Consider the following 23,528-nt stretch of genomic DNA (forward strand, 5'->3'; position numbering starts at 1 on the left):
TGTGTGTGTGTGTGTGTGTGTGTGTTAGGGCTGTGCAATTAATCGAAATTTAATCGCGATTATGATTTTGGCTCAACGATCACAAAAACAGAATAATCGAGAAAAACAATTATTTAGCTCATTACGTTTTGCAAGTAAACTCTTATTTTCTCTTGTTTTCTGAATGAAAAAATAAAGTTTAAATAGGACAAGTATTAAGGAAAATTTCACAGATGTATGTTTTTTTACTGTTGATTTATTTGACTTTTTCCACTGTTTCAGTTCAGTAATTGCAACATCTTTCCAGAAGTTAACGATCGTGTCAAATTATCGTGATTTCAATATTGACCGAAATAATCGTGATTATGTTTTTATCCATAATCGAGCAGCCCTAGTGTGTGTCCTTGTCCATGTCCGTGTCCTCCGTGACACGGACGATCCACTGTTCTCTGCAGCCCGTCACCTGTTGTTAATATACGCTGCCTAATCCACACTGTTCAATGTCAGCAGTTCAAAAGGGCGCAGTTCATATTTTTGTCAACTTCAATTACTGTGATACTCTTGCGGGTTGTGCGATCTCATTTCAGCACTCGTGTCCCTTCAAAGAGACTGAAATGCATGGGGATTTCAGTATGTGACTAAATGATGACACAATATTTTGGCAGGGTGGTGCAATGCAATAAGACACTGCAAATTCATTGGTTTTTTTACAACAGCAGGCAACGTATTCACAAGTTGTGTCCAACCAGTATCTTTAGCTGATGACTTGAAAGCCTTTTCTGTAAACTGAGAGTGACTTGAGTGATTTTTATTACTAAGAGGAAAATAGTTATCTTGATATTTTTCTGTACTGTGGGGGTAACAGCTAGAGGGAACCAGCATTACTGTCTACCCTGTATACACTGTCTTTGCTGTTTTTTTAACTTGTCAAGCATGCAGTACTTTTTATAACAAATGGAATGACATATACTGATTCTGAAGAGAAGTGCAATAACTTATTGTACTTTAATCACACAAAAAAGAACACAAGCATGAGTAAATTCATACACTCATTTCAAAAGACAGCTTAAAGCCACAAAAACTTTGAGAAAAAAAACAACTTTGAAACTCTTAAGAATTACATATCAAGAGGAAAGTAATGTTCAAACAACTCTGGAAATACAATTTTAACACCAAATGAAAAAAAGTGATACACTCAAATACTCGATAAACATTCTCACAAAATAAAACATAACATCTAATTAAGTAACGTTTCCAAGAGTTTACAACACCTCATTCCAATCCATTTTGCATGCACACAACGGCACACATATTTATCATATATTTACTCCTATACTGATTGCCTGACTTCAGTAGTATTAGAAAATGAGAAAATTGGATGATGATTTCATCACTCAGGGATGTAGTTATGCAGCATACAGGAGGGAGAGGCTTTTACTCTAATCTCGCATTAACAGTCCTTATGTAATTAGAAGTAGATCAAGAGTGTCTGTGGCTCCTAGTGGAGGACGACATCACTGGAGATGTTTCAGTCCAAGAATAATGCAGCTTAAATACACAGAAGAGGGAAACCAGTGAGTATGTATTGTGTAAACCTGAGCTACTGAATGCCAGTATGTCTGTGCGCACTGTGCAGAGAAACGGTCTACATTAAACCAACCAGAAGACAGACGGCCCTGTCTATCCTGACACACAATACTGCAGTCTACAGCCTCCAAATGGCTCAGTGTTAATTAATAAGCCTTCCCAGGTTGGGCGTGCGGCTGTGCCTCGGACCCTGCGAAAGAGGGGCCGCAGCTTTGAGCCAGTGGACATAGTGGAAGTGAGCAAAGGGAGAGGCACAGAGCAGTGTGTATGTGTGTATTAAGGAGGGGGGAGAATCTTTGAAAGCAGAGCCATGACAGCTGAGGGGGAAGCATGTGTGAGGCATGTTTGTTTTGCATTTACCCCCTGAGCGCAGCTGTGTGCACTGTCCTTTTCCCAGAACACCGGAACACAGCAGACGCCCTCGCGGCTCGCCCTCCGTCCAACCCCACAGCTAGAGCAAAGGGGGCCCTATGTCCACATTTGCAAGGACACCCTCTCTGTTTAAGAGATATGTACGCTATAGTCAGGATTATGCATATACCTTGGCTCTGGGTTGGAGAGTAGAACTATATGTCATTTCTGGGATTCTTGGGTGAGCTGTTATGCTGACAGATTATAGCCTGCACCCCACTTCTTTTACCTGCCCAGATGGACGTTGAATGTGGTTCAGTTTAGAGAATTAGCTATGGTTGCTTGGCCTGAAGGTGACTACAAGGTATCAGGTTGCTTGAAACCCTTTGTTTTGCTTAAATCAGGCCTTTCTAACAAAGGAGCATAACCTCATCCGCTATTTCTGTCACTGGATGAGGCCAGGGGAAAAGCAAGGTTTATGATTTTATTATTTGAATGATATGAGGACATGGATATGATTTAGGCTCATAGATATGGGGCTCCTCTCTGGCTGGCCCCCTCCTCTATTCTTTCCACAGACAGACACAAACAAAGACATATTGTTCCAAGCCGAGATAGAAGTAAACAGGGAGTAAAGGCTGTAACCAGAGTGGAGACAGGGAACGCGATTCTCTACGGTGCTTTATCCTGACACATTAGTGGTTTTACTAAAACACATTTTGCCAAAAAAAACTAATGAGGTTGGGCTCAAACTTCACACTTGCATTTTCCATACTGACACTTTGGGACACTACATGACACAATGACTATCACTGATTCTTCTGCTACTCTACACATTTTTTACACATCTACCATGGCCAGATAAACCTGTTTGAGGTTAACCATATCTGTCGGGCCCATGTTGTCTACAAGTTCTCCTAAAGGACAGTGCAAACATCCCACTTAAGAGCAGCCAACCAGTACACGTATACTGGAACACTACCTGATCCCAGTTATCCAAGGAAGGGTTAAAATCAATAGCAACTGGACTTTGTTAAAGGTGCTTCAAAAACGTTTCGTCCCTCATAAGAGGCGAAACGTCTTCGAAGGACCTCCAAAGTCCAGTTGCTCTTGGTTTTAACCCATCCTTGGATAACTGTGACATGGATGACAAAGAACCTTCACAGACTACCTGGTCACAGGGTTTCTGTATGCCAATTAGATTGTTGTACAGTTATTTGATTAAACACCTCTTTATTTAGGATTATACACCACTTTTAAAACAATATAAATAAAAAAATAATAAAAATTTTAGAACTAGATTTTGACACACGGCTCCTTTACAAGATAAGGCCACAAGATTACAGTAAATAATAATGCGGGACCCTGTTGTTATTGCACTTTAGCGATGCAAAATCACAAACAAATTAGTAAGTAATCAAATTACCAAAAAAACAATTGGCAGTGAATCTGAGAGTTTGGGGCCTTGGGTCAGTTGCCCACTGTGCCTGGTTGATGATGAGGCTTTGCTTCTACCTCAGCTAATTTCCATAGAAATCCTCTTGCCTCTTTCTGTTGCCTCATTCGCTAAAATTGAATATCATCACCCAACATTATTTAGAGAAATGTTAGATGTATATGTGATGAACAGAAGCATGTTTTTTGTGTGATAAAATATGACTTTAGCGTGTCTTAAGATGGAGGATGAAGCTGATTTGTAATACTCAAGCCTGTGCTGAGTCGTCCAAGGTGCAACATCCAACTGACTGTAGTCAAAATCTTACTGAAGACGACAGAGGCAACTGCACTAATCTGGTCGATGGCTTCCTTTGTTTTGATTTGACAGAAATAAAGACAAAAAAAGAGCAAGAAATACAATAACGCTTATGCCAGAACTGCTTCATGACCATTTACCTGTTGGCCATGACAGCCAATCACTACTGTGTTAAAGTCCAGAAAAGGCTGTTGAAGACTGACATCCTTTCAGTGTTTAAAAGTGTCAACACACTCTGTGTAATCTCCCTCAGCCTCCTCTTGTTTAAAGGTGCCTGCTGCTGGTTTCGGTGTTATTTCTGGCAGATTGACTGACTAGTAGGCACTTCTCTCTCTGAAACTCCTGAGACTGGAAATGCAAGGGCAGTCATGTCCACTTAGAAGTCTGTCCTCCTTAAAACAGAGCTGGCTCTGTTTGGAGGCTGGCGCTCCCAGGCTCTTCAGCCCTGAGAGCAGCAGGCCTGCTGTGCCCCTCTCATTCTCCCACACACCACTTCCTCCTCCATCCCTTCCTTTCTCTGGCCATCAGCAGGCTGAGTCAGTGCGGCAGGTGGATCTCTCACCCTGACCACACTAAAACAAACCAAATTGAATCTGTTTGACTTTTAAATGCTCAAGGCTGGAGCCACTTCCACATTTTTTTTATAACTGAGATGTTTGCATTGAATCTGAGAAGCTTCATAATGTGACAGATATGCTGGATATAGAAAGTTTTCTGTAGCACTATCATACAGTGTGACTGAAGTTACACACTTCTGCATGTGCTAATGCTGATTAAGATTGCCTTAGAATAATATGAACATTTCATGAAACAGCGAAATTATAATTTCAGTTTTTTTTAAGGATGCTTGCTGAACTATTTTTCAAAACAAAACCAGTAACAAAATGACTGGAGGAAGAAAAAAAACAAAACAATAGCACTCACAATTTAAATAATAAGGTAAGAATAAAACAGCACCTGAAAAGAGAACTACAATGACGCTGAGAGCACTGTACAAACACAATTTCCTGTATTTTAGCAAATAAGTGCATGGATTTATGTGAAATTATTTTCCGAACATTTTCCTTAGCCTATCATCTGAACTACAATACAACTCCTGTTATACAGTACAGCATCCCCTCCCACCAGGCTTTCCACACACTGTGGTTGCTTTTTTCCACCAGAGGGGTTGAGAAACATGGCAGTGCCACGCCACTTATCTTGCCAAATCTTGTTCTCTCTTGCAGTAATCGCCCGTCCTTGTATTTGAATAATTATTTTATTGCAACATTTATGAAGGTAGTCACTGTTGCCTTTTAGAGTTTTCGATTATAGTGCCCCCTCACCCCATGCTGGGTTTGGGTAGACATCTCAGGGGTCAAAGAGGTCCCCCCGTCCTGCAGCTATCAGCACATCATGTGGCCCAAGATATGGCTGCACTGTGCTCTTTGGCTTTCATGCGCAAAGCGGCGATACTGGAGGACTTGCGATCAGGGTCCATGTTTAGATCGTACGTGTTGATGCCTGTAGCCATACCATGAGGCCCTCCAAACAGGCTGCCCATGTGAGCCTGTCCCACATGACCTCCAGGACTCGGCATTCCCAGAAAATCAGACATCCCGCTGGCAGAGTGGGGGTGAGGTGTCATACAGGGGGTCACAGTATCGCAGGGCACAACGCAGCCCGGCACAGGAGATGCTGCGCTGCTGCCACCGATCCAAGAGGGGTTCTGAATCTGAAATATTGATAAAAATGAACATTGTTAAAGAATGACAGAACTGTGGCATCAATCCAACTGACTGTTTAGCCCATTAACTACAATTTATGTATAATTTATATTACTATAGGCAATAACCCATATTTTCTGATTGATTTCCTGCCTCTATTTGGTTTCTGTACGGAAGGAAAATACGAGTGGAGTCTTTGCTTTAGATGGACAATCCATGCCAGTGAGCATTTACTCACCTTAATGTTTTTGTCCTAGTTACATTATTGTTGCATGGTAATGCGGTTATGAGCAGAAACAAAAACCTTCCTTATTGGTGCATTCAAAAACAGCTGGCGTAAAGTATTTGCATATTAGTGATAGTTATATAAGTTGTTGGAAAATCCAATACGAAAGGCAAACAATAAGAAAACAAGAAATGTTAAGGACAGGTTCGACTTTTGGGATATACGGTTATTCGGTTTCTTCGTGAGAGTTAAAGGACAGTTGTCAGGCAACCAGCAAAGACTCCAGGAAGTTGCTGTGCCCGGCTGAAAAATAGTTTCAACGCGTAACTTCAGAAAAAACACAAATAGTCTTTTTTACACTTGTAAAAAAAAAGGTATAACTTGTTAATTAGTGAGCTTTAGAGGTAATCGTAGGCAGATTTTGTTACTTTTGGACAGAACCAGGCTAGCTGTTTCCCCCTGTTTTTGGTCTTTATGCTAAGCTAACTGCCTGCTGACTTTTGCTATTTAGAGTGCGCACATCGATCTTCTCAAGTAACTCTCAGCCAGAAAGTAAATAAGTTGATTTCCCAAAATGTAATCATTTTTGTTTTATAGCTTATAGTGTGCTTTATTACACATAACTGAAGGCTATTAAAATGTTGTGCAATGAACTTAAGCAAGTTTCCAGTCTGCAAGTAGAAATGACTGAAATTGGGAAGACAGAAATCAAAGTAAAAATGTAAAAACTGTAGAAGACTTTGTCTCCAAATATATGATTTCGACTTAATGGGCTAAACTATGTCAAACCTGCATTGAAGTACTCATTCTGTACCTGTGCGTAGTTCTCAGGACGCGTCAGAAGAGGCAGCTCGTAAGCTGTTGAGAAATGTGTTCTGACCTGCTGCATCTGACCAAAACGCTCCCGTTTCCTCCATTTTGCTCTTCGGTTCTGAAACCACACCTGCAAAGAGAAAATGTCTGAATGTCATAAAACTGGCAGGATCGTTAGTGTTTTTTTTTGTCTAAGAGAACAAGGGATCTTTACTTTCATTTAAGTATCCAGCCTTGGTCTTTAGTCAAGGTGAGGTTTAAAAAAAGGGAAGGAGTGTAGTGCCTTATACTCTTTAACAGAAAGTTTCCCCCAAATCTGAAAGAAATACTTTTCTATAGATGCAAATCTAAGTTTCCCTTTAAAATGATCCCATGCAGAACTGAAAGGCTAAATATGCAACATGATATCTGCAGCACCTCAAGCTTAAGTCTGTGTAGGCTGAGCTGAAGGAGTAAAGAAACTGGGAATTGTAAAGGAAAAAAGGGGGGTAATAGTCTTTGTAAACAGTGTGCTGCAGCCTTCACTTCACTGAGGTACTTTAAAACAAAATGTAAACAGATCTCGTCCCTCTCACCTTTGCCTATTTGTTGTCTGACATAGCGGTGCTTTTTCTCATGACTAATGTTTCCTATAATCATCTTTGACATCTACAGTAAATCTGACACTTGTTTACTGAAAGCGTTATTGAGTTTGAATTACCATCAGAGTGTGTGGAAGTGATCTAAATATTCTCTGATGGGCTTTAAACCTGACATGTTTTTCTTCAAATGTCAAAATGTAAAGGATCGTTATACAACGCTTCTGTCAGATTGTCACTCCCTGACTGGACTTATTATCGCACAGATATTTGACTTCCCTGATATACTTTTTCTTATTTCATGTATTCACTCTTTGCTCTTAAATCTAAGGAGGCAATATGGTAACTTGAAAAGTGAGATGAGATTATAACTGGGGTTTGTTTGCATTTTCCTTTTTAATTTCCTGAGGTCGAGAGCTCCTGGCTTAGAGATGCTGTCTCCTCCTAAATTAAAGAAGCACACAGAGAGGACATCATCTTTCTCTCCTTTACAAATTCATCTTCCTCTGCACTGTCACTCAGGAATAAATGCTCTAAATAAATGTTGCTCCATGATTATTATACAATAAAATGTGTTAGTTTGGTTTCTAGTGTCACTAACAGATCTCATCTGCTCACTGTCTGATTTGTGCCGAGTCTGTTGGCTATTATACAGGGAGAACATATTTTTGTGTTGCACACACTGCGTTGTGACAGTAATTGGTAAAGACCATGACAGCTTAAGTAGCTAGTGGACTTTCAATGAGGCTTTATTTATGTTACAGCCCCAGAGAGAGAGAGAGCAGAGAAATGCCAAACTGGCCCCAGCAGGAGAGCTGTATGGGGCTGAAAACACTTTGAAGTGAGAGACCGGCTCAGAGGATTGATAACCCGCCTCTGCTGTCACTCATGTCAGCTTCCATACCAAAGTAAAAAGAAATCCAAGGCTGAGCCTGGCTTCGGTTTTCCAACACCCCCAAAGCACTAATAATATCATGGAAACACCTCTGACCAGTGTTGCTGTTCATTAAATCTTTGAAAAGTTTGCTCTATTTTCCCCGGAATCCTCTACCACATAATTTCTTATTTCCCATGTCAGTTAAAGGTAAGTGCAGGACACAAGTGGAGTGATACAAGCAGATATATATGGTGCAATTTAAATTTGAACTGTCAATCTGACTAGGGCTGAAACTAACAATTGTTTCAATTACTGATTCAATTGACGATTATTTTTTTGATTAATTGATTAATTGTACCAACCCATGGCCATGAGAATTTCCGAAAGCTCAAGTTACGTCTTCGTATTTCTTGTTTTGTTCAACTAACAGTTTAAAACGGTAAAATGTTCTGTTTAGTATCACAGATAAAAGCAGCAAATCCTCACAATTAAGAAGCTGAGGGACTATTTGGCATTCTTGCTTGTAAAATGACTTAAATGATTAATTGATTATCAAAATAGTAGCTGATTTCTATCCTGTTTGTTGATTGATCAATTAATCTACTAATTTAATTCCTAAATCTGACAAATGTTTTTTGGGAGCCTGACTTAAAGTAGAATAGTAGTATATCAAAGCATTTTATTCAGTTTTTTTTTTAAATGGTCTTATTGACTCCTAGCTTATGTGTTGGACTGACCCCCTATTTGAAGAAACCATCATCTCCTTCCTAATTGGTTTTGATTCCTGCCGTTTCATCTTCCGTTAACTGTTTGGATCTATAAACTCATATGGACACCTGTGTTTGCCCGGTGAACTCCACATGTCAGATGCTATCTCGGCTCTCTGGGCTAACAGAATGGCAAATCTGAGAAATGTGATGTTGTTGAAACCCCGACCCTTGACCCCTAACCTTCCCATGTATCTGTAGTGCATATGACTCTGATCTGAACTTACTTTCTCCCTTTGAAACCCAGAGACTGAAAAAGCAAACAAGTCCAGACCCTAATGTTTTTCAACTGAACGTCCCTTGATTTTTTGCGTGAGCACCATCAGACAATGAGAATTGAGAATTATTACTGGCAAACTTTAAAAAAAAAAAAAAAAAAATGTAATAGTTAAAATCAACTTTTCAGGAGCAGTAGAGTTTTTTTCTGAACATTTCTTTCACTCCAGACCCAGAATTCATGAGCTGTGAGTCCTTTTGCGTGTGAATGACTTGAATAGAGTACAGAGCCCTGGTCTTTGACTGACTAGGCAACTCGTGTCTTTTATCTTTTTTTAACTTGAGTGTTTAAGAGGGCCGCTGGGAGAGCCGAGGGCTGTAAAGCTGCATCCATCTGAAGCAGGCAGGTCTGTGATAGTATGAGCAGCAGAGCAGAGCGGCATACCTTCAGAGCCTCAGGGTTGAGTTATAACCCTGCGGCTGCACAGACTTCCTGTGTTTCACTGCAAAGCTTTTCGGGTCACTGTTCCAGCTAATCATGTAAAAGATGGCTTTCAATCGATCTATCTCTTATTTCATCCCATGTATGGCACTGGCACACGGCAAAAATTTAGCCAAAATATTGTATCTTTGCATTAGTTTTTATTTATTTTTTTAAGATTATTTTGTGGGGCTTTTCCGCCTTTAATGGACAGGACAGGTGAGAGAGGGGGAAGACATGCAGGAAATCGTCACAGGTTGGTGTAGAACCCTGGATCTCTGCGTCGAGGCATAAACCTCTAAATATATGTGCGCCTGCTCTACCCACTGAACCAACCCGGCCACATCTTTGCATTAGTTTGAGCATAGACTGGAATGTGTCATATTTCTAAAAATTGCTCAAAATTCAGATATGACTTGAAATATCCATCACTAAGTTGCTCAAAGCTCATGGGAAGGGTTTCACACCTACCCTGAGCACCACAGCGGGGACACATTCCTGTCTGAACAGGATGTTAATGAAAGACAAACACAGAAAATCCAGGGGCTTTGGTAGTCCGTGGTGGTGCACACGTACATGCACACGTAAACACACGCATACACCACACACATGAACATAAATGGTGGAGGTCTCTTTCTCCGTTCAACAGTGTTGGAATGCATTACAACAGTCACGACAGGATTGTATGTAAATCAGGACAGAAGGTCACTAGAAGGCTTTCAGTCAGGGAGGTGCTGTACGCGTCAGGCTCAACTAATACCAGTAGAACTGAACTTCGCAAATTCAGGAAACCAAAACAGCTGAGGTACAAAGAAAAGGGCCACTCAGGCGATCCCATCAACAAACAGCACAGTCAAACAAATCTCCTCTTATGCTGATGAAAGTCTGCTCTCCTTAACTGCACATATGAGGCCCAGGCAGCTCCAACCTCAGCCCCATGGGCCCCCTGGCCTCTGTTAGCTCCCACTCTCCCACTCCCCCACTCTCTCTCCCCTCAACTCCCACATTACCAGATAAATCTCTCGTGTTGTTCTGTGAGTGACGTTATCTCTGCAGAGCTGCAGATGTTGAAGGATTCATGAGGTTGTGTTGTTAAAACATCCTCTGTTCTGCTGTGACAAATAGCTCTTTTTTGACTTTTTTGACTTTATTGATAGAAAGACAATGTTCTTGTGAATGTAACTTTTTTTACCTATATAGCTGCATATGAGATTACCCAAAACACAGTTGTTGAGTGCTTGTATTACCTGCACACGGGCTTCAGTCAGGTCAGTCCTCAGTGCCAGCTGCTCCCGGGCGTAAACATCAGGATAGTGCGTCTTCTGGAAAACCTTCTCCAGCTCTTCCAGCTGGTAGCTTGTAAAGGTCGTGCGGTTGCGCCTTTTCTTGCCCTTGTTGCTTTCGCCGCCATCACCCTTGTCCAGAGGGCTTGACAAGTCTGTGCCTGGTGGTCTATCAGAGGCTGCCTTCACACCTTGATCCTTCACAGACAGGTAGCTGGTATCCATGCTGGGTGGGTCGGTGTCCTGGGCCAAGTCAGAATCTGTCAGACCTGAACTGTCTTTAACTGCAGAGACAGGACGAGATGAGAACTGTTAAAAGAGTTGTATGTGTTTTTTTTGTTTTTTTATAATTTTATTAGGATTGAAAGAATAAAGTAAAAACAGATGTTTGTGAATGTGTTACCCTCTAACTGAAGATGAACGTGAAAATAAAGATGAACATGTTATGTTCTGCTGCTATTCTTCAAGATTTAGGCTGCAATGCAGAGTCAACTGATCTGAGCCATGTGTGCGGATTCTTCAGATGAATAAAACAATAAAGTACGCAAGGAAAGCTGTTAATATTGAGACTTCAAAGATCCTCGACTGCCTCGTTTTGATGCCTCACTCACAATATTGAAACTGGCTTTTTGCAATACTTTCTATCCATAATGCAACATTTTGTCACTAAAAAACTTCTGGGAAATGGTGTTTTAGCACATCTCGAAAATACAGCTGCTTTTAATTCATAAAATGTATAAGTGACTGCTATTGGAATATTATATTTACATTGTGGTCTTTTCACCTTTTTCTCACAAATTAGATATATTTTTTTAATTGCCACATGGGACAAACATTGCTAATTTTTGGTCGTACCTTCAGAAAGCAAACAGATTTAAACACTTTTTATTGAGCCTCTTTTCTACTCAAGTGTAATATTCAGTCGCATGTCTCTGGCAGTATATAGTATTTATAACTTGTGATTTATTTGTGGGATCGCCGTAGTAATTCATGGGGTCTGAGGGTGGAACAAAGGAATTTCTCGCTCTTTGTGAGGAAATTCTGTGACAGTTGTGAAATCTTTTGGCGCGCGGTGTTGATTTATTTGTTTGTCTATATCTGCCTGTGTAATGGATGGCCTGGATCACTGGCTGCTTACGGGATCCAGTTGTAGTTCGTAGATCATTCTGTGATGTGCTGGGGAACAGACACCCTGTTCCAAAATTTGAGACTGAACTGACTGAAGTTTGAGACAGAAAGTTTCAGCTTTTTTACTGCGTAAAACCAACCACCCACACCCTCTGCTCAAAGACACGCACGCACGCACGCACTCACACACAAACACACACACACACACACACACACACACATACACACACATCCACACACACACCTGAAAGCAAGACTGTCTGACTGTAATTCATTTGCTGGGGAGTAATTTCTAGCCATGCAATAAAAGAGAAAGCCCCATCTTTGTGCTCTCTTTTTCTCTCTCGTTCACACACACACTTGCTTTCTTCATGACTGCAGCTTTAAGTGTAAAACCTCAGGCAGCTCTCTGATCATAAATTTCCACAGCCGTGTGTCTGCCAGTGTTCTTGTTGAAGCTGGCGGCTCTCTTTTCGCCCTGCTGCTGAACTATCCAGTTTATACACACATCACTGGATTAATACACATCCACATCGAGGAGGATGTAATGGCTGAAAGTGTTTTGTTTTGGGCTGCTTAATGAGGCCTGTGAGCCCTTTCTCTTTCTCTCTGGCTCAGTCTAGTGGCGACTTACAGCTCTGCACATTTCTGCTCCTTCGATACCATCTGGGGGTGAAGCTATTTTCAGGATCGAGGACGTCTCTGCTCATCTGCCCATCCAAACATTTGTCAGGTTAGAACCAGGAGGTGTGTGCGTTCATGTAAGCTCTGAGTGCAATTATTAGCACTCAGTCAGCACAGAAGACCACACACACACACACACACACACACACACACACACACACACACATACATACAACCATGTTGGGCAATGTGCTGCAAGGTGAGGTGAATGGATATCTTGTCATAGACACTCCCTCCAAGCTTTCTCAAAGACACATGCACAAAAGTTATTAGGTTATTTTTCAAGTGCGTCTTTTGTCAATGGTGCAAGTCTTAATAGGATAAATGATGAATTATAGTACCAAGATGTAGACACAAGGATGTTTGAAAAGGTCAAAAGGTTGTCGGATTAGATAAGGATTAAAACTACAAATACATTGTTTTATTTGTGGATGGTTTTATCCGTGGTTTGCATGTACCAAACATCCATCTATCTTCTCTGCACATACTTTTAGGTGTATATTTGTTTGTGGCTATACTTTTGGGGAGCTTTGCCCTTTGACCCTTTTAAGGTGTGCATGCAGAGACCCAGCATTTTGCTGTACTGACATTTTATTTTATTCAGGTATGTAGGGCCCACTTTTGTTTTGCACAATGTAACAGTGTGTGTGTGTGTGTGTGTGTGTGTGTATATATATAATGCAATATTACATATACATATATATGTAGATTGTACACTTACAATCTATATATATATATATATATATTTTAAACCCTGTTTTCTTTTCCAAGGCAAAACTGTACAATCAATAGATAAAGAAGTAGACTACAAATTTTAGAAAGCAATTGATGCCAGTCTTCAGTACTTGATAGTTTTCGATTTGCAATGCTACAAACACATTTTGGCTTTGCCTAGTAATGGCACACTGCCTATGTTTTACTTCACTCCAGCTGAAGCCTCACTGAGGTGAGCTGAGCATGCAGAAGCCTATTGCCAAATAGGCTGAGGAGCCCTGTTTTGGTCGCTGAGGTTTTAACGCCCGCAACATTGCCTCGCTGTCCATGACTAACACATCCTGTTAGGCTTTAAGGGGAGCAAATGTGTTTTATCCCAGTATAAATACTCTCTAGTTATTTCATCATATTTCTGTGGCTGGCACCCACATTCCCCACAAGGCAAGAGCTGTCAGGCTGTTTGAGATCATGAGGCCTCTCGCTGATCAAAGGCCATTGTTTATATCGAATGTCACTGATGTTTTTTTGGCAGGAGCGGGATGTTGTGACAATCTCCTGCTTGTTATCCATACGATCTGCTGTAGCTTTGAGGTTCTCCAACAGTGCCCAAGGTGAACGGCAGTGGGCCCTCCTGCAGGGAACACCATATGTATGAAGAACATAGGAAAGTCTTATTGCAAACAATGCCTATAAGAGATATAATCTCTGTGAAAGGAGTGACTATGAAAAATGGCTTTTTCTTCCATTACACAAAAGACAGCTTACACCTGCACTTCTGCATGTACTGTCTTTAACACATATTATGTCTTAACAATAATACAGCAGACCAACCAAAATGGCTTTTTCTTTTTCTTTTTAGATGAATATGCCATGTAAAATGTTTGGAGCTGCAACCACAGAATGTTCTATTTTCACTGCAGTGGATCCAACGGGCAGCATCTGTTCCAATTACTGTGTCGCAGTGAAGAGAGCAGAGTCTGCAGCTCTGTGTGGTGGGCACAGAAAGTTATGCAGAAATGAAATACATAGAAAGTGCTTCAGAACAAGCTGAGCGTTCATTTAGCTCATGTGAATATTTCCACCTGACTACAGAACAACACAGGAGTTTGTATACAAGTCTAAATTTCCACATGCACACACACCACGGTTGACTTGTAACACAACATAGTATGTCACTGTTGGAATTGATATCACATTAAAACTAAGTATTGATTCAAAACTTTTTAACATTGTGTGGCACTTCCGGTGTGGACATCAGTGCCAAAATGACACTCTTGTGGGTCAGAAAGCTATTATTCACAGTTGAAAACGAGGGGGCAACATCAAAGTGTAATTTAACTGGCTGTAAAGCGACAGGGCACCTTCACTGCCTCTTTATTGACTGGGATGACTGGGGTCAGCTCGCGGTGTTAAGAGGAAACCCTATAAATTACACACCACACGGCGACTGGGAGAGATTAACAACATGTTGTTTAAACTGAAGAAAGAAATGCCTGAAACAGAGGGAAATGTAAACGGCAGAGAGAAAAGAGATGGACATGGGAAGAGAAAGTGCAGTTTATCTAACTAAGTGCAGAGAACAGAGGAAAGGAAATGTGTGAGCAAAGTATTTATTTGTACGTGTTTCTGGGGTTTGTTTTACTGACTTAAGATATTTATTGGGATTTAACATGAAGATTTGAACAGTGGATAACTCTTAAGTCTTGCTTGGCTGCAAAGACAGAGGCTGGCTGAGACACTGACGCCTTATGCTGGACAATCAAGCCAAGGAAAAAATACACCAAATCTATCAAGTTATTTTATGACTACATGAAGAGACTCATCACAAATGACAAGCCAACTGAAGATCAGTGGTGGAATTTAACTAAGTACATTAACTCAAGTACTGTACTGCACAATTTTAAGGTACTTCTACTTGTTCTTGATTGTTTGATTTTTAAGCTACTTTATTTCTTTACTCCACAACATTCCAGATAGAAATATTGTACTTTTTTACTTCTCTACGTTTATCTGACAGCTGTAGATGCTAGACTGTATGTAAAATTAATTACATTTTTTTTATTGTAAACATATGATTAGTTAATTAAGACAGATTCTTTGGTTTAGATTAAATTAGCCTATACAAATTAGTTAACTGTAGCTTCATTATAGTCTGCTACAACATTAAAATGCTGCTTACACAATGTATCTTTAGAAATAATCCAATAGAATAATGTATAATGTTATAACACTGACAGGGCCCATTCTGTTGCCTATGGTAAATAGTGCTCTTAGTTTTGATACTTTAAGTACATTTGCTGAGAATGCTTTTGTGTCTGTCTGCGGTTTGGTGAAGAGCAGGTAGAAAGCAACATTATGAGAGCAGTGAGAGCATGGGCAGGGACTGAGTATACAGGGCCCACAAATATACTAGAAAGAATAGCCATGATGCGGGGAGGGGCCCATAGAGAATACAGGGTCTAAAATGTTGTGCTACTCCCCTGGGGAGAGTAAACCAAATCAGTAATGTTGTGGGCTGCACAGCTAATGTGGCTTGGGAAAGGGAAGTTTGGGGTCCCCTGCTGGAGCTGCTGCCCCCGCGACCCGACCCCAGATAAGCGGATAACAATGGATGGATGAATGGACATTGTTAGAATAAAATAGCTACTATAGCCTCTTTAGGTAAAGGATCTTAAAATTGCTGAAGATGCAGTCAAAGTTTCTGTGACTCTGTTGTTGAAATCCAACCTCGTCTCTTTTGGAAGTACAAATAACACGACTATGAATAGCTTAGCACTATACTTGCTTGGTGTGGTGTCAGGTGCATTCATCAAAACATTTTTTGTCAATACACACACACACACACACACACACACGTCGGCCTCAGACGCTACTGCTGTGATTTGGAAACAGTCGATGTGACTCAAAGACAGAACCTCAAGCATCAGCAAATAACTTTGGGGTTTTTTTTTCTTCACAAAAGGTTTTCTTCTGTGATAGGTAGCTATCACTCTGCTGACTGAGTAGAGTGGTGTTCCATCTCAGCAGGCTGTGCAAAATTTACAAACTGTGAAAAAAAAACATCCATAAAGCCTAAGACTGATAAATCACCTCTTATGCACTCTTTGTCTTCCTCGCTCTCTCCCCCTCTGTGTCTCCCACCCTTCCAAATGTTTCTCTCAGACTTTGGAGCAAAGCAGAATTTCCTTCATCCTATGTTTTTGTTGTCTGATCGAAAGAGAACATTCCATCCGAGTTGCAAAAACTCGCTGGAGTACATTTTTGTGTGCACACACATAATATGAAAAACTACTTTGCTGGGAAACTCACGTAACAACTTGCACGCTCACTTTTTCCTATACCAAGGATTCAACTTCCAAAAACCCCAAAAGACATCAATCCTAACAATGTGCCCTGCAACAATACTGGAATCACAACTTCATAGGTATGGATAAGAAATTATAGTTACCGTATGTAACGGCAGATATACAACTGTTCAGTCACCAACAAAATCATATTGAATGATCATTTGTTTAAGGACTATCTGTCAACCATGGAAATACAGTAGATTTGTAAAGTTATATTAAGACAGACAAAAAAGTAAAAAAAAAAGTATATTTCATAGGCCTACCAGTGCAATTAAACTACATATTAAAAACAGCAGGTGCTGTCAGTATCACATAAATATTCTACAAAATAATAAAAGTAAGAAAGCAAAAATAGCTGCTGCTGATGAAAATCCTTAAATCGAAATGTAGTTGAAATCCTGATTTATGTGGTCAAGCCAGTTAATATTTAACTTTGAAAAAAAACAACCTAAGAGTTACCTTTAATATTTAAGCCTTTTTCCCCCCTCAAAAAAACGACATTAGGCAGTAGGACTATACAAGTTTTTACCTTGAAAAACCTATAAGGTATGACCTCAAAAAGGTCGGCAATTACTGTTGAGAACATACAAAATATTATTCAGCCTATATAATACAGAATTGTAAAGGCAAGTGAGCACAGTAAAAAAAAAAAAAGTCACCTTACTATAACGAACACACACAACAGGTTAAAAAAAGAACAGAATCTCTGATGTGATGCAGTCCTCCACGGTTGGTTGTGTATCAGTGTTCATTTTACATGAAGCGGTGACAAAGAGACCAAAGGAAGTCCTGGACTGCATGAGCCTTTTTGCCCTGCTGCTCTTACTCGGCCATGCAAACTGAGCCTAATGTAAATTGCCCTGCCAAACTTTAAGCTAAATGGTAAAATGATCCTGAGTCCTTGTCACCTCCACTCATGTCATTGACTTGCTGAAGTGTGCCTCAGTTGTCTGGGTTGCGTGGCTGGTTCCCATTACTCCCTGCTCGAACCAATCTACGCAGACGGCCATTACGAGAAGCTGGAATGGTTCGTGCTGGGTTAAAGATGGTGAGGGAACAAAAAGGCACGAGACCGTAGTGACAAAATCTCACAAGCTGTTGCAATCACACCTGAATGTTGGTCCTACTGGAGATAACTGTCGTGAAATGTTTAGACTTGCAGGGCAGCAGTTTGCCTCAAATTGTATGGTTTAAACCAGAATAAGCTGCAGCCTTTAATGTCTTCAAATTACACCAGCAGTGTGTTATTGGTGCAAAGATGTTGTTACCCTGCATAATCATTGGCTGTAAAAGACAAAATAGTGATAAATGGCACGATCCTACCATAATTAGGCCTACAATTCAACACCCATGCAACAACAAAGCAACATCCTTTGTCTCACTGGTGTGGTTAAATGTTTACTATGTTAAACTGGACTCCAAATGTTGTGATGTGCACGACTTTGACACCAGAGAGTTTTAAATAGGGGGTTTCGAATGGATTTTCTCTGCTGTGTGCATTCAGGGGAACTCGTCCTGCTCTCCAAACAGACGAGGGCAGGAAAGCCGAGCTAAAGGTCAGCGCCCTCAGACACTGAGGGAAGACACGGACACATCAAAAGAGGAAGTGTGTTGTCTCTGGAGGATCACAAAGACGTGTAGGTGACTGCTTTAAGACTATGAACTGACTGATTGAATCATCCTCAGGGCCCTATTTTTTCAATCAACAAGTCCAGTTTGACAATTTATATATTGCTACAGTAAAATGGACATTGCTTGGTGGCCAGTATACTTAAGTTATGTCTTTAACTTAAGTATTTCCATTGCACTTGAATCTACATTTTAGAGCAGGGGTCTTCAATGTGTTTTAAGCCAAGGACCCCTAAACTGAGAGAGAGACAGAGCAGGGACCCCCCACTACATATATTGTATAGAATACAGTTGCAAAATAAACTGGGCCTACAATAACGTGTAGGGCGGCCTAAAGCCTTTACACATACCTTTTTAGTGCATAGAATACTAAACTATTCAAATAGCTTAATAATTGTTGACATGTTTTTTTAAATCATGTTTTAATACATACATGAGTCACAGTGAATTCTTAGGATGAACACTGTCTGTGGATGGCTACCTTAGTGACTACCTTACCTATAGGCCAGTTAGCAGTTGGGATTTATACTGTATTTGCTAATAATATTTTGGATTCATGTTAAGACTTTTTAATTTTTGAACAATAATTTGGAGGCCCCCTGCATTGACTCTGAGGACCCCTAAGGGGTCCCGGACCCCCTGTTAAAGATCCCTGTTTTAGAGAGAAATATTGTACTTTTTACTTTTCTGCATTTATTTGACTGCTGTATTTACTAGTGACTTTGCCGATTAAGATTTTACATGCAAAAGATATGATTATCTCAGAAAATATGTTGAGGTGCTATGAACTACCCATTATTATATTAACATTAAAATGCTGCTAATACCAATATATATATATGTATCTATATATATATATATGCATTAGGCCTAATACTCTGCATAATCCCTACTTTAAATTTTATAATGATAGGGTCAAAACACAAATTTTTTATTTTGTCTGCCTATTTTTGATGCTTTTGGCGTGTACCTCTACTGCTGTTGTAAGGAAGCCTACAAACAGTCTTTTTTAAATCACACTAGTGTCCGCCACTTCTCACACATTTTCTTTTAGTTTCATGATGCTGTCAGCTCTCAGCCTGTCCTTGCTCCAAGAGCAGCTTTGTTGATTTCATGTAACAACATGATTGGCAATGTGTTGAGTAGAAACAACGTAACTGTGTTGGTAGTGACTCTAATGTATGTAAATGTTTATTAGACAGTTTTCCATCAACCAAAAATGTCTCAGTTACAGCTTCAGACAGCCCTGAGAACGGTCACATCACCTTTGACTGAACTTATAAAATTATAATATATGACTGAACTTATGCCACAAATTATAACAACGAAATCATTCTCTGACATCTTGAAATTACCCCTGCATGCCTTTATGTAAAATACAGGTTTGATTAAAGGAATGACTCAGGGAGTAAAATAGACCATCGTTTTTCCAATAAACACATCAGGAATCATTTATCATTTTTCTCATCCTCTGCTGGTAAATTCAGCATATTTTACTGCTGCTTTCAATTTATGTCCAGTTAGTGTTGTAGAAGTCAGTAAAAAGATGTGTTAACTATAATCTTCAGTCTGTGATATTCACAAGGAAAACAGACACCAGTGGGAACAAATTTCGATCATAAAGACTCTCTCATAATATATAATTTACATGTTAAAAAGTATGCATATGATAATATAAATAAATATAAAAACTGTCCTGTTTCAAGTCTGAGGAATTAAATTAGGTTCGTCTCTGAGGGCCGAGTCACCGTGAGCATGGGAAATAAAGGCAATCAGAGAAGTTAGACATCTGACTCGCAATAATGTCAGAGCTCTTGTTGTCTATAAGCGCCCGGATGTTTTTTCCTGCTTCCTTCGCTGTGAATTCTGTGAAGTCATTATATTTATTTAAGTCTCCGTGTTGTTAAAAGAAGAGTGTCTGGTTTGCGAGAGAACCTGACAATCTGTGCTGATATATATATTTCACTCTCAAAGTCCAACCCGTCATGGGAAAAAACTAACACAACTTTTTTTTTTTAAAGTCGATAAAGGAAATGAAATGAAGTCATCCCTTCATTCGCATCTGCTGCAAACACGCTCTAATAGGCCATCTCCAGGTTGAGCGTAAAATAATTATTTAAAATAAAACCTAAAAATACTAGAAATCGAAAGGAGATTGTTTGTTTTTAATATTTAAAAAAATATAATTCATTTGCTTGCTGTCTTTCTTCATAGTTTGGACTAAAATAGCCGTTTACTCGCAATAACTGCGGTTTATTTACAACGTCATATAACATTTTTATTTTGTCTCGATTTACCGGATCTATGTCAAGGTTAATAGGTAATAAAAACTTAACAGCCATTATAAAAAAAAGGCTGAGCTTTTGAAAAGACTGATCTCCGTTCTTGACATTTTGGAGCTATAAAGGCTTTTTTCTGCAGGCTGATTTCCAGAAACTGTCAAAACATCCTTAAACTACTTCCACTAACCATTTCAGTGTAATACAGATGGACAGGCAGCTCGAGTAAATCAAAGAAAAAGCAGTGATGCCTTCATGCGTAAAAGCGACAAATAAAAGATGTTGGCCTTCCATTATTATTATTATTATTATTATTATTATTATTATTATTATTATTATTATTATTATTGCAATCACAGCTCGCAGTTTTTACATCTACCGTTTTTATCTAGTTATAAAATGGGGTTTTGAACTTCCATACACAGGCCACTTTAGCAAAATAATTGTTTTGACGATATTTGCTTCACTCGTTTACAACAATACTGCTCAGTGGATTATTTTCAGATGATCCAGAACACATTTTATACACCTTATATCCAAAGAGAGAAAGAGAGAGAGGGAGAGAGAGAGAGAGAGAGAGAGAGAAAGAGAGAGAGAGTCCTCAGGCTTTGTGACTTTATTCAAGACCATCATGTTTCTATTGACATAACCTCAAAACTAAAACTAAAGACCGTCTGTTTTCAACTCAACGTAAAACTAAATTTGACCAATAGATGCATACATGCTTTTTTGCAGAATTCTATAAAAAAAGGTGTCAGTGTTTGATCTTTTTCTCCAAAATAAACCATAGACATGATGATGCTTGTTCCTCTTTAGCATTTACACACAGCAGCTTGAGCTTTTTGTTTGTTTGTCTCCTGATTTCTGTCGCTTTATTCTCTTCAAGTTCAAATACCGTCCACTTTTACTGTCGTGATATCAAATATTAGTCTTCATTTGTGTGTGTGTGTGTGTGTGTGTGTGTGTGTGTTTATTCCTTGTGAGCAGGCAGGGATGTAGTTGAGGGCAAACCAGTTTAATTCAGTTTGTCTACGTTTTAATTTACCAAAAGCATTTGACGTCTCTTTTTAGATAACAAATCTCGATGTTGCACTTTTTTTAATTATATTTTATCATGTGTGGTGTGTGTGTGTGTGTGTGTGTGTGTGTGTGTGTGTGTGTGTGTGTGTGTCTGATTAGGGGGAAAATGTTTTTTTGTGATGCAAAAAACACGAATTTATGCTGTTTCATAGTGGCCGCCTGCCTAACGAGGGTCAAAGTTTTATTTACACCCTCATCATTCACCAATTACAGTAGCGTCCCCACGCAATTACATCTAATTGGAGCCAATCAGGCAGAGCAATGCAATGAAAATATTACCAGTTTGGAGCTCACTATTTGTGCCATCTGAAAATCTGTTAATTCAATTGTCCGACTCAGCTCCACTATTAAGGATTGTAATGCAGATTATCGCATTAAATGCGCCCTAATTTAATTTTGATGGTCAAAGGGACAATTTGATAGTCGGGAAGATTATGCCTCTTCTTAACTGTGTTACGCACATAACTGCTGGGCCTTGTCGTTACGAGCTGAGAGCTGTGCTGTGAGCTGCTGCTGGAGAGATGCGGTTTACGCACGAAGTAGCCTAGGTCTCCCATCTTACAGAAACGAAGAAGAAAACCAAACAGAGGATTTTGTAAAAGCCCCAAACCCGTCAAAGTAGCAGCCAATGTATGTGTGATTGTATCAGTTAAACAGTAAAGAGACAATTTAGGAACAAACACGGCACGACTCTCTCGCTCAGTCACAGCCATGGTGGCCAGTTTACGCCTCATGTGCCATTAATTGCGATCGAAACTTCCAAACAACTTCACGCTATATCTGCGAGTTTTGTGGGAACAAATGGAGTAACGAGCGATGACGCTGCCGGTGACGTTAAAATGATCTGCACAGGTAGCCTATAGGTAATTATCAGACACACAACTGCAGGGAGAAAACACTGAAGACATGAAATGATTTAAGTGACTTTAGCTGTTGTAAAACATGCCTGCTGCATATTTCCGTGACAAATCCTCGCTTTCATGATGAAAACAGCTTTAAAAATGTAATGCTGGGCTCGTGTTTTTGTCTTGGGACGCATCACCTTGCCAAGTGGACGCCTGTAACTTAGTCATCCTAAAATTTGGTTGTTGTTTTTTTTTCCACTCACCATAACAGGGGATGAGCGCTCCGTTGTGTCCGCTCTCCTGGTGCAGTTTGCCCTCCTCGGTGGGTGTTTTGCAAAAAGACCTCTGCATGAAGAGGTGGTATTTGCTGAAAGTGCCTTGCCCAGCTGCGGCGGCATCCAATGACTGGCACTCCTGCTGGAAGGGGCTCCGGGACTTTTCTCCGTAAGCCTGACCTTTGTTGGGCAGGAAGGCAGTGGGGCTGTATTTGGTGTCAGCGGCTGGGAATGTCCTAAAGTGGTCCGTCTGGTGATCCCTAACTTGCGCTGCAGAGGGGCTATAATATGAATCCATGGATGTCATATCGCTGTGTGAAATGCAGGTCTCGGCGTTCATGCCTAAAAAACAGTGAAAGGGAGAAAAAGACCAAACTTCTCTCTCTCTCTCTTTCTCTCTCTCTCTCTCTCTCTCTCTCTCTCTCTCTCTCTCTGTCTCTTTCTCTTTTTCTCTCTTTTTGGAAAGGGAAGCGCAGACACCCCCTCCTCTTCCTCTACCTCATACAGATGAACACACACAAACACACACACACACAAGCACGCAGATACTGCAGCGCACACCAGACCGCAGCTGGGTTTGGTTATAAAACGATTCAGATCTTTTCCAGGAACCACTGTCGTTGACCAAACTCCCCCTCAGGTTTGAGCAGAGTTACACAAACCCGTCTTTCCTCAGAGGATGGGACCCAGATCTCCTGGCTTCAAGACCTCTCCCAAGTGATTATACTGATGACATGAGCGAGTTAGGTCGTTTATTAGCTGAAAAAAAGAAAAAAAAATTGCAAAATAGGGGCGGGGGGCTTAACACATGACATTAATGCAATTTGGATATGAATATAGCCTATGAGTGATGGCACTGGGGCGGAGAGGGCACAATTTCACGCTTCATTCGCAATGGTTCATCAAGGGCAAATCATCCATACTCAGCCG

The 23,528-nt window shown here is 40.2% G+C and overlaps 1 protein-coding gene across 1 annotated transcript; it reads right to left on the reverse strand.

Annotated features, from left to right (window-relative positions):
• Window positions 1-965: 965 nt before the first annotated feature.
• Window positions 966-22,991, reverse strand: alx4a (ALX homeobox 4a). The gene is made up of 4 exons (XM_039796188.1): window positions 22,587-22,991; window positions 10,582-10,901; window positions 6,417-6,545; window positions 966-5,384 (listed from the first exon to the last, which is right to left on the reverse strand). Exons 1-4 carry the CDS (start codon window positions 22,936-22,938, stop codon window positions 5,064-5,066), a joined length of 1,122 nt encoding a protein of 373 aa, XP_039652122.1. The 5' UTR covers window positions 22,939-22,991; the 3' UTR covers window positions 966-5,063.
• Between the last annotated feature and the right edge of the window lie 537 nt (window positions 22,992-23,528).

Source organism: Perca fluviatilis, chromosome 3 (genome assembly GCF_010015445.1).
Source record: "Perca fluviatilis chromosome 3, GENO_Pfluv_1.0, whole genome shotgun sequence".
Lineage (NCBI taxonomy): Eukaryota > Metazoa > Chordata > Actinopteri > Perciformes > Percidae > Perca > Perca fluviatilis.